Source organism: Schistocerca serialis, chromosome 1, assembly GCF_023864345.2.
Source record: "Schistocerca serialis cubense isolate TAMUIC-IGC-003099 chromosome 1, iqSchSeri2.2, whole genome shotgun sequence".
Classification (NCBI taxonomy): Eukaryota; Metazoa; Arthropoda; class Insecta; order Orthoptera; family Acrididae; genus Schistocerca; species Schistocerca serialis.
In genome coordinates, this window is record NC_064638.1 from 75,995,656 (window position 1) to 76,007,623 (window position 11,968).

The 11,968-nt window shown below is 38.7% G+C and overlaps 1 protein-coding gene across 1 annotated transcript; it reads right to left on the minus strand.

Annotated features, from left to right (window-relative positions):
* Positions 1-4,935: 4,935 nt before the first annotated feature.
* On the minus strand, positions 4,936-5,814 carry LOC126456983 (MICOS complex subunit MIC19). Its single transcript, XM_050092943.1, has one exon. It carries the CDS (start codon positions 5,725-5,727, stop codon positions 5,203-5,205), a length of 525 nt encoding a protein of 174 aa, XP_049948900.1. The 5' UTR covers positions 5,728-5,814; the 3' UTR covers positions 4,936-5,202.
* Between the last annotated feature and the right edge of the window lie 6,154 nt (positions 5,815-11,968).

The following is an 11,968-nucleotide window of genomic DNA, read 5'->3' on the forward strand; positions in this document are numbered from 1 at the left end:
CTGATTAACAGTTGCATCAGGATACACCATCATCCAGGCAAACAACTGCGTAAAACACACACCATGGAAAGGACGCAGGCTGATGGGAGTAGCATTATGCAATGTGGGACATTCAACCAGGCTACCATGGAACCCGTGGTAGTAATCGAAGGCACCATGACAGTTGTGGACATTATTGCAGCTGCATCCCTTCATGCTGAAGTCTTCCATGATGATGACGTCTTCTTGACAATTATATCTTCCAGCAGGATAACTGTATGTGCCATACTACCTGAATCATGCTACACTGGAATGAGGAACATGATAGTAAATTCATGTTGATGTCTTGGCCACTGTATCATCTCATTTCTCACAGAGTACCATTGACCACATGCTACTGTTTCATATATGGATTTAGAAACAAGCAGCCTGTCCTATCCCCTCCCCCTATACAACAAGCTGAAAATGTTAAGTGCAAAACATTTACTTACCTGTAATGATCTTCAAATGGCAGCACAGACTTCGCTTACAATCAGAAAGGCTGTGCAGTTTGCATAACTAAAGTATGCTACCATCTGAAAATGAATTTGAGCCCAAAACTCCACACTATAATGAACTAGTTACTAGTTCATTCAAATCAAACTGTAACTGATTGCACTACTGACATGAAAAACAAATTACTGGTATTTAATAAGCATCCAACCAATTATAAGAATAACTGTTTTGTAAAATCATTCCATATTTTTAATTCTGAATTTCACAAGTCACAATAAATTGAAATGGCCATATCCTGACTAAAGCATGGAGCCAGTTCCAACAAATGAAATGGAGGTATTGAAGGTCAGACATCAGCAGGCGCCACTAATAGTCAAAGTGCAGTAGAAGTCTGCTCCGATCTTTCTAAAGCTACTGTTATTAGAAATCAAAAAAATCCTTGTGAACCAACAGAAGGGAAAATGTGGTTCACAATAAACCAGAATGAAAGTTGTGGAACTCAAATAAGCTTTTGTAATGACAAAATCACAATGGGCCATCAATGAAAAGGATGTTAAATTAAACTACTAAAAGGGTAGTGTGGTGGATCATTTAGGTTTCTCTTTCACATAAATGACATGCAGACCTCTGAAAATGAAGAAAAAATCACAACAGGTTAGGGGTCATTAATAAATAATATTCCTCAACAGTCACAAATCGTTTACTTTCTAATTACTGGCCAACACATTTCTGACCTACAACTCCATTTTCTAGAACTGTATGGATATAAAAAATGGTTCAAATGGCTCTGAGCACTATGCGACTTAACTTCTGAGGTCATCAGTCACCTAGAACTAATTAAACCTAACTAACCTGAGGACATCACACACACCCATGCCCGAGGCAGGATTCGAACCTGCGACCGTAGTGGTCGCTCGGTTCCAGACTGTAGCGCCTAGAACCGCACGGCCACTCTGGCCGGCTGTATGGATATAATGGACATTACATCTGCTTCAGTTTTTCACCTAACAGTAACAGAATTGCACACTTATGAAGATTTAATGAGGTCTACCTCAGGCAAGATTAATGAGAAACTTCTAGAGTAATGAGAGAAACAACGTCTAGTAACATATTACAAGCATTTGACTACATATTATTTGTCTTCTGCACTGGTGATAAATCTTCCACATTTGCACCTATATTTTGAACCTATGTAACGTTTTTATGACAGTACTACATGACTCAAATGGTGCATATTTAACCTATGTGACAGTGATGTGCTGGGCTATTGGATTTATAACTACGTATTTCCATTTATGTGACTGACATATAAAATAAGAAACGAAAAAGTTACTCACAGGAGTGGTAGTTAACATTTTTAGTTTTACATGCTTCAGTATTCAAAACTAAATTTTGGCATGTCCGTGTACATACAGAGTAACTTAATGCTCACTATTGTTTACTGCTTCTATTGCTATATATGGAGAGATAGTTATGACTGAATGCGGAAAGTAATTTGTTGTATTCACTACCTGTCTATCCATTTAGCATGTCAGTGGGTTGGAAATCTGTTGTCTGTGTATTTCAAGTGCCTTAAAACACAGCAATGGAAACTCCAGGTAGGAATATCAATGATGCAGGAAAAGATAGGTCGCTACTTACCATAAGGTTGACATGTTAACAAAGTTGCAGACAGGCACAACTGAAAGACGCTCACACATAACTTTCAGCCACAGCTTTAATCAGCAAAAGGAACACACGCCAATCATACACACAAGCAAGCTCATGTCATGAACACAGTTGCCAACACTAGCAGCTCAGGCCAGATTCTGCCAGGGAGGTTGCAGATGTGTGTGTGAGGAGTCCTTGCTTGTGGGTATGAATGCTGTACATCTCTCTTTTGCTGATGAAAGCTGTGTCCGAAAAGTTTCTGGGATTGTCTTTTAATTGCAGATGTCTACAGTTTAATGTGTCATCTTTACAGTAAGTAGCAATCTCTCTTTCCCTACATTGTTGAAGTGCTGAAGAATATTTAGTTCCATGCCTGAAGTTTGTCTGTGACTGACTGTGAAACCTTTAACAATGTCTGGAATGCTGTGTTTTGTGTCACTCTTGCTACTCCAGATTTATGATACACATTTAACCAAGGAGCTGATGTATTAATTATATTTCATGGCAAATGATCTGCCTTGTCCTACCTGTGTAAAAACTGTGACAGCCTGTACATATGATCTTGTACACATCTGGTTGTTTACATTTTTCAAGTTTGTTGTAATTGTGAGGCAGGACATGATTTATTTCAGTACATGTGAAATAGCTTATTTTGATGCCATACCTTTTGAACTGACTGGTAATTTTATAAGAAGCTCTTCCAATGAACGGAATACTCAAATAACGTGGTTTTAGTATCTCTTGGTAACAAGTGTGTTGTTTCCTTTCCACGCATTTACAGAGATGATCAATTGCAAATGGTGACTATCCATTATTGGTGGCTATTTGATTACTGCAATTTCATCAACAAGATCATTTGTGCCTTTGGACTATTCACCGCCTCTTAATCCTGCTTCTGTATGCTACCAGTTTTTGAGTATGGAAGGAGCTACTGTGAATAGTTCTATTTGTTGCTGTCTTCTTTTTTTTCTAAATATGACAAATGCATAAGTCTTTTTTATGCAAACAGTTAGGTCTGGGAAATTTAATGTTTGCTCTGCCTCATGCTTGATGGTGAATTTGATGTTTACAGGATCACATGTCCAGAGTGTCCCAGTTTTGCAATAGGAAGGACAATTTGCCATACAATATAATGAACATATGTCAGTTCCCCAGTTAAATGTACATCTTAAATCTGCTGTGGCAACTCATCTATATGACACCAAACACAGCGTTCCACACCTCAATAAAAATCTCACTATCAGCCATAGACAAACTTTAGGCACACAACTATAAGTACTCTTAAGCACTTGTAATACACAGATACAGATTTTTCAGCCCACTGACATGCTGAACAAAGAGACAGACTCTGAATACAAGAGATTACTTTTTATATTCAGTAATGACTCTCTCAATACAGCAGACTCACAATTTTCTTATCCATGACCTATACATAAATACTCCCTAACATTTCCATCTCATTCCTCCTGCTCCCCCCTCTACTCTACTCCGCTCTCCTACATAATCCCCAGGATGTACTCAGTGACACTTTCTAGGCAATTTCATTATGCACTACTAAAACACTAGGAAGTTGCAATCTCAGAAAGTATAAATGACATTTGTATTTACTCTGTATGTAAATAAACATGTTAAATTCTGTGCTGAATTTGGAAGCATGTGAAACTAAAAAAGTTAACTGTCACTGCTCTAAGTAAGTTATTAACTTTTTTTATTTTATTTCTTCAATTATACAAACTGACATTCATAATAGTAAATCCAAGACCCAACCGTATCACTGTCAAATAGATTAAATATGTTCCATTTGAGTCATGTAGTACTGTCATAAAAATGTTCAATACTTTCAGAATGTAAGTGCAAATGTGGAAGTGCCACAGAAGACGAATGCGATGCGGTAAAGTGCAGGTAACATATTACTAGACTTTATTTCTCTCATTTCTCTAGCATATCTCATTAATCTCACCTGAGTATTACAGTTGCAGATAGCCTACAACTTAATAACTAAGTCAATAAAATCTAAGCCGGCAGACTTCAAGAACAAGCACAAGCAATAAACTTGTTTGAAACTGAAGTTAATCAACATGTAAATTCATATAACAAAACAGTCAAAAAGACTAAAGTCGGGCAGCTCCAAAAGATTAAATTCAGGCATGTTTGCTCTGAGAATTGTCCTTCCTATTGAGATGTGCTGTGCTCCATAGAAAGAGCCTAAATTGCATACAAATGGTATCTCCACTTTCTTGTAACTAACTGTTACAAACTTTTGAGATCACACAGAAATCCTTATTATCACAGCTACAAAACAACTATAAGGCCATTCATATACAATTAATGAGAAGGATGGTGTTACCAAACAATGGACTACATTTCTAACATTCTAAAACTGCAGTTTGTTCTTTCATTATAGCTGAACATGATCAATTGTAGATGATTTAACTGCAATAAATTTATGCCTCAATAGTGTCTCCTTTCAGGATAATTGCATATAGTGACCATATGAATGTGAAGAACATAATGTGAGAACATTCTTAATCCATATTCATATTATATGCTACATAAAGAAATTTTCACAAATAGACTGCTAATTCATCATCCCAGCATATCGTTAGCCAGGTATTGCAATGAGTGTGCTGTAATGAAAACATTATCATTTGAAAATCCTACTAATTTTGACAAGTTATATGGGAATACATCGTTAAAATTTTTGCACTTTTGTTTTCGTATGAACAAACTAATGAATACCAATAGCAGATGGATAGAAATTGTGAATATGTAATGGAACAGTGGAGGATGCAATAAAATAATCCCAAGCAGTATTGTTTATCGTACTTTTAATTAGATTTTAAATTTACATAACAATGCTATAAACTGTGGGAAAAGATAGTTACATATATACACAAACCAGTCCATGCCGATTTCCTTCCAGTCGCTCCTTAAAGATTGGGCTATCCAGGCGATGTGGTATTACACACCCACACTGACAACTCTCTCCAGCACTCATTCTTTTTACAGCATGTTAGGTCACATCATCTTCTCCCTACGTGTTCTTTTTCTATAGTGAACGCGACCGCCATGCGACTGTCATGCCTTATTAGACATAATATTTCTTCTTTTCATGTCAATACATGCTGAAAATGCTTCAACTTCTTTTGCACACAATAATGTCTGTCTTGGGTGTTGTTTGTAGCAATTGATGACAACGGCCTTTGCATCCTGGCAAGGTATTACTTGGTTCTCCACTGGCATTTTTGGAAAGCTTTTCTTCACTTCTTGAACAGCTGCCTCGTATTCTTCTTCCATTCGGCGATTTACCCTGTTATGGGTGTCCTGGAGCTTTGCTAACCTTCTCTCCCAGTAGACATCATTATTTCTTATTTCAGCTTCTTTCTCACGTCTAACTTCAAGAGAGGTCTTTGAAGGTTCGTTTTCGTTGATGTACTGCTGCTGACTTGGTAAGGAATTACTGTTCTTGGGGCGTGCATCGTCTTGACTTTCCGTCTCACCTGCTCCTTTAAGACGCTGAACAACTGAATCGGAAACCTTGATCACACTTGCGGGATCTTCATTTTGTAAACTAATTTTTCTTGTACTGCCAGCATTGCCCATCTTCTGCGCTTGCTCTATGTAACTTCCACTGTATATTTATACCGCTCCTGAAACACCTCTCTCCCAAGTTGAACCAAAGACATTACTATTCAAACCAGAGCTGTTGCCGGTGCGTTAGGATATTCTGTACATCCAATTAGCTCCTGCCCGGACAGATACGAGAACTTCACACACTTTTTCAGAAGCTTCACGCGTTCTTTCGGTTATAGATTATATTCTCTTCCACTACTAAATGCATACAGAGGTAAAACATTATAATGTCAGTGATTTACGTAAAATTGTAATAGCTGAAATAGTTGGAATATTTTAGCAAATTATACACAATCAAGATCAAAAATATCGTTTAGATGGTGAAGAAGACTGTGGGTAATAACTTTTATAATTCTCGGATTTAGAACAAGCAAGAATATACGTAGCCGTTTGATCAATAATATATCATATTCATGTGATTACATATCGCTGAAGATTGAGGTATAGAAGGCAATATTCATGTAATACTAGGCAGAAAGTTAAGTTTTAGTGTACTACTGTACGCATTACATTTAATAAACTGTATTTGTTGCATAATGTCACGCCCAATTTTGTTAAAGATAAGAGTCGAATCAAATGCATCACAAACTACTAAAGCCCCGCCCATGCGCAAATTCCTGCGCACATCACTTCCGCGCAGACAGATGCCTGTGAACAGGAGATTTTCGCAGATATGTGCACAAATCTTTAAGTTTGAGTTCATGGACTGAGCGAAATTGCTCAAATCTGTGTGTTCACATTACATAAGCGCAGACGAAGAAAATGGCTCTGAGGACTATGGGACTTAACAGCTGAGGTCATCAGTCCCCTAGAACTTAGAACTACTTAAACCTAACTAACCTAAGGACATCACACACATCCATGCCCGAGGCAGGATTCGAACCTGCGACCGTAGCAGTCGCAGGATTCCAGACTGAAGCGCCTAGAGCCGCTCGGCCAGGCGCAGACGAGTTGGAGCTTGTACACAGGAGATTGCCGCAAGTTTGGCGCGCGAAAAGTATTTGAGATAGCTGTTTGTTTAATTTAGTATTTCTCGTCTGCGTGCGCATAGAACATGGTTTGTGTTTATGTATGTATGTATGTTTGTGTATGTGTGTGTGTGTGTGTGTGTGTGTGTGTGTGTGTGTGTGTGTGTGTGCGCGCGTGTGTAGTGAATGTTAAAATAGCTGACGTCCGTGCTCTAGAATTGTAGAAATGTATAGGGGTCATACATGTTTGTGTACTGTAAATTTGAGAGTAAGGAATACAGCAATACAGATAAGAAGGTAGCTGCTTATCATTCTTTAGTAGAGAAATTGCCAGCGGTTGACCCTATGATAGGCAGCGAAAAGGTAATAAAAAATAAGAAATTCGTTGCGATGTAAAAAAAATAAGGCCATATTTGTTCTAAAAGAGAGCGTAGTCAGGATATTGTGTTAAGGTAATACTTAAAGATATTAAAATAGTGCCTTCAGGGATATACGAATCACTACACATGTTTTACTTCCTAATATAATTTGTGTTTCATAGTAAGAGTAATTTTGAGGTGATCTGTGGAATTCGACACCATATTACTAGAAGTAAAACATTTCAGATAAACTATGAATCCCTGTCTACAATTTAGAATGGAGTTTTACATTCTGGTGCAAAAGACTTTAACAAGTTGCTGGTAGACTTCAAACAGGAAATTGAAAATCACGACTCACATAAAATCTAAATTATAGCTCATTGGCCACTTCCATAATCTCTAAGAGTGTGTGTATCATTTTTAAACTGTAGAAACATTGGGCCTACCTGAAACATGTTAGAATTGAGGTAAAGGGCTTAATTTTCCTTCCTGAAATCATCCTTTAGGACTTTGTATGTAGCATGGAATCTACATCGACATACTTCTCCACAAGCTACCATATGGTACAATGTACCACTACTAGTAATTTCCTTTTCTTTTCTATTTGCAGACAGAGTGTTGGAAAAATTACTTTCTATATGCCTCCGAACGAGCCCAACTCTCTCTAGTATTATCTTCATGGTCCTTAAGCAAAATGTACATTTGCAGCAGTAGAATTGTTCTGCAGCTGGCCTCAAATGCTAGTACTCAAAATTTTCTCAATACACCTTCCATCCAGTGATTCTCAATCGAGTTCCTGAAGCATCTCCACAATACTTGTGTGTGTTCGAACGTACCAGTAACAAACCTAGCAGCCTATATCTGAACTCCTCGGTATCTTCCTTTAATCCAAGCTGGTTCAGATCACAAACACTTGAACACTACACAATTAAGGTTGCACAGTAGTGTCCTGTATGTGATCACATTTACAAATGAACCACTTTTCCAAAATTCTTCCAATGAACCGAAGTCGACCACTTGCCTTCTTCCTTAATGCAGTCCTTACACACGCTCATTCCATTGCACATTACCTTGCAACGTTATGCATAAATATTTCATTGGCATGACTGTGTGAAGCAGCACACTGTTATACGGTTTGTTTTTCCAGGTTATTTGTATTAATTTACATTTTTCTACATTTAGAGCTAGCTGCCATTCATTATACCAACTAATAGTCATCTTGTATCCTGTTACTGGCACTCAACGACGACAACTTCCTGTGCATGACAGCATCATCAGCAAACACTAGCAGACTACTGCTTAGCCTGTCCACCAGATCATTTACGTCTATAGAAAATAACAGCGGTCCTATCACACTTCCCCGGGCGCACATGGTACCTCTGTCTCTGATGAACACTTGCTGCTGAGGACAGCATATTGGGTTCTGCTACTTACGAAGTCTTTGAGCCACTCACATACCTGGGAACCTGTTCCCTATACTTGTAGTTTCGTTAATAGTCGGCAGTATGGCACCGTGTCAAACGCTTTATGGATATTTAACGATACAGAATTCGCCTGTTGCCCTACATTCATGGTTCACAAAAATTTCATGTAAAAAAAAAGGCAAGCTGATTTTCATATGAGCAATGCTTTCTAAAACCGTGCTGATTTGTGAACTGAAGGTTTTCTCTCTCTCAAGCAAATTTATTGTATGCGAACTCAGAATATGTTCAAGGATTCCGCAACAAACTGATGTTACAGATATTAGTCTGTAATTTTGTGGGTCCATTATTATACCCTTTTTAAACACAGGAGTCCCCTACGTTTTTTGCAATCGCTTGCGACTTGGCGCTGGGCGATAGATTCACGTTAAATGCAAGATGTAGATGTAGTTAAGTACTGGAGCAATGCTGTAGAGTACTCTTTCTAAAACCGAATTCGAATTCCATCAGGACCTGGCGACTTCACCAGCGGTGCTTATTACTATATCCTCCATACAACAGTCAATGTGAAGGTCAAACGATGGCATGTTATGTACGATTCTTCCGCGTGAATGATTTCTCAAATGCGAAATTTAAAAATTTGACTTTACTTTTGCTGTCTTCTTCTACCACATCAGACTGGCCAACAAGTGACTGGGTAGAAGCCTCAGACCCAATCAGCGATTTTACGTAGAACCAGAATTTTTTCAGGTTCTTGGCAAGGTCTATTGCTAAGGCATGACGGTGCTATTTTGTAAATTCGTGCATGGATCTTCTTGCAGACGAACGAATTTCTGTTAACTTTTTTGCCTGTTGTTATTTGAGAATTCTCTTTTGAACTGAGAGTGCAACAGCCTTTGCATTTTTCGAATTTCGTTGTTAAACCATGGTGAGTCTTTTCTGTTCTTAATCCATTTACTCGACACATAATTCTCACAGGTATGATTTACCATCCGTTTATACTTTGCCTATAATTTCTCTACATCCACTGTACTTTAACTAAATGATGTCAATTCATTGTGTAATTGGGGTACTAACAACTGTCTATTGATCTTCCTAGCAGAAATACTCTCCTAATCTTCTTGTTTTCTCTATTAACTTTAGTATCCAAAGTCGCTATGATGATATCATGCTCACTAATCTCTGTCTGTATACTGATGCTGCCAATTAGGTCAGGCCTATTTGTAGCTACGACATCAGAAATATTTCCACTGCTTGTGGGCTGTTGAACTGGCTGCTCAAGACAGTTTTCGGAATATGTGTTCAAAAGAACTTCGCCAAACTCTCTCTGTGTACCACCTGCAAGACTCTATAGACTTCCCAGTCTGTGCTCGGTAGATTGAAGTCACCTCCAACTAATATTGGATGATCTGAGTTCTCCACACTACTGATTGTAGACATTCTGTCAATGACTCTAAAACTGTCACAGGGGCTAGTGTCGCCATTAAAAACATCAAACAACGAACTTGATTTCACCTACATCTGTTGGATTCGGCCAGATAACTTCACTGTCACATTTAAATTGGATCTCAAAAGAGAGAATATTTTTGTCAACTGGAATGAACAGACCCCCTCCTATGGCGCCTAATTTGTCTTTTCGATATACATTCCATGAATCACTAAATATCTTAGAGCTTCCTACTGCAGGTTTCGGCCATCTCTCAGTCCCAAGAACAATTTGAGTGAAAGAAACTTCCTAGTGGGCAGTAAATTCGGAAACTTTGTTACGAATACTATGAAAGTTCACTGATAAAATTTTGACAGTCGAAGTATTTTTACTCCGAACACGGTCTGATTTCGCTATCTGCGAATCATCTGGCATGTGTTCATCAGAGGACCCCAACCTACTGCCTAGCCTAAAAGAAACACAAGTGCACACTACAAATACTCTGCTACCCAAGAAGATGCTTATCTGCGTAGTGCACCTCTGACCTATCAAGGGGAGTCCTACAATTCCCCACCTGATAATGAAGGTCCAGAAATCTGCAGCCAAGACCATCACAGTGTCGACGAAGCCTTCTGTTAAGACTGCTATGAATTGCGAGCTACACTTGCAGCACACATATGAAGGCAGTCGCCTGTATGAACTGAGGATGGCGAGAACCCAAGCGACAGGCGTCGCTGGTGCCGATGTGAGCATCAACTTGCTGACGACTGCACCCTCCAGGCTCGATAAGTGTAGGAATGCCTCCTCCACATATCCAATGAGCCCCCCCAACCAGACATACCAAGTGCACATTGGCTTTCTTTCCACTCCTATTTGCGTTAGGGACTTGGTACGCTTTGTGTATGATTTCTGCCGGCCGGTGTGGCCGTGCGGTTCTAGGCGCTTCAGCCTGAAACCGCGTGACCGCTACGGCCGCAGGTTCGAATCCTGCCTTGGGCATGGATGTGTGTGATGTCCTTAGGTTAGTTAGGTTTAAGTAGTTCTAAGTTCTAGGGGACTGATGGCCACAGATGTTAAGTCCCATAGTGCTCAGAGCCATTTGAACCATTTTGGATGATTTCTCTCAATGCTTGTTTCGAAACTGTAGTAGAAGCTTCTAGACACTGTAGTATCTTCCTGTTGACAGGAATCTCAACATCACTGCTAGCCTCTCATGTAAAGAAATTGCTATCTGCACACAAGTAGTTTTCTGCATTCTGTGAGAAGTTACGAGCCTCAAAGGATAATTATACGTTTCCAAAGCCATTCACAAATAATTACACCAGTCGTCGGGTTCACCCTTTAACTCAAGAAGAAAGTTTATGTGCGAAAACTGCCTACACTTCACCATTTTGATCGGTCTTTCTGTTTCTTGCATTTTGTTTGCATTTTTTAATGTCCAACACAAACTTTAATAGAATTTCCACCATTTCCAAATATATGACATAAATTTTAAGGTTACAAGGGCATAGTCATTTGCCACTGAAATTTCTTTCTTCACCAACAGATATCAGATGAGTAGTCTAGACTGGAACTTGTGTCGTTTGAACACACCACATTTGCAGCAACCTGTTGTATATACATCCATTTGCAGAAAAATCTGAATGGATGGATCATTGCATGTGGATAGGCCATAAGCGAAAAGGTGAAAGTGAATGGGAAGAAAATGAGATCAGACACCCATGTAACAAGCAAGAGCTTTTAAACCTAAAAGTGGGTGAAATACATTTTCATTTTAGTTAGTTAATATCCCATACCCATTTTGACGTAGAATAAATGTTATTTTATCCAGGCTAGCTAGATCTCATGAATTCCATCACCATTAAGAAATGTTGGTGAATTGCAAATAACCACAAATACTTCTAAAAAGGTAACTGGTTTTAGGATGCATGCACATTTTCAGATGGCTAACCAATCCAATCCAATTTATGATTTTGGCAGCAGCATGGTTTCAACTCCTGTGCAAGAATATTTGAATATATGTAATGTGGTACATCT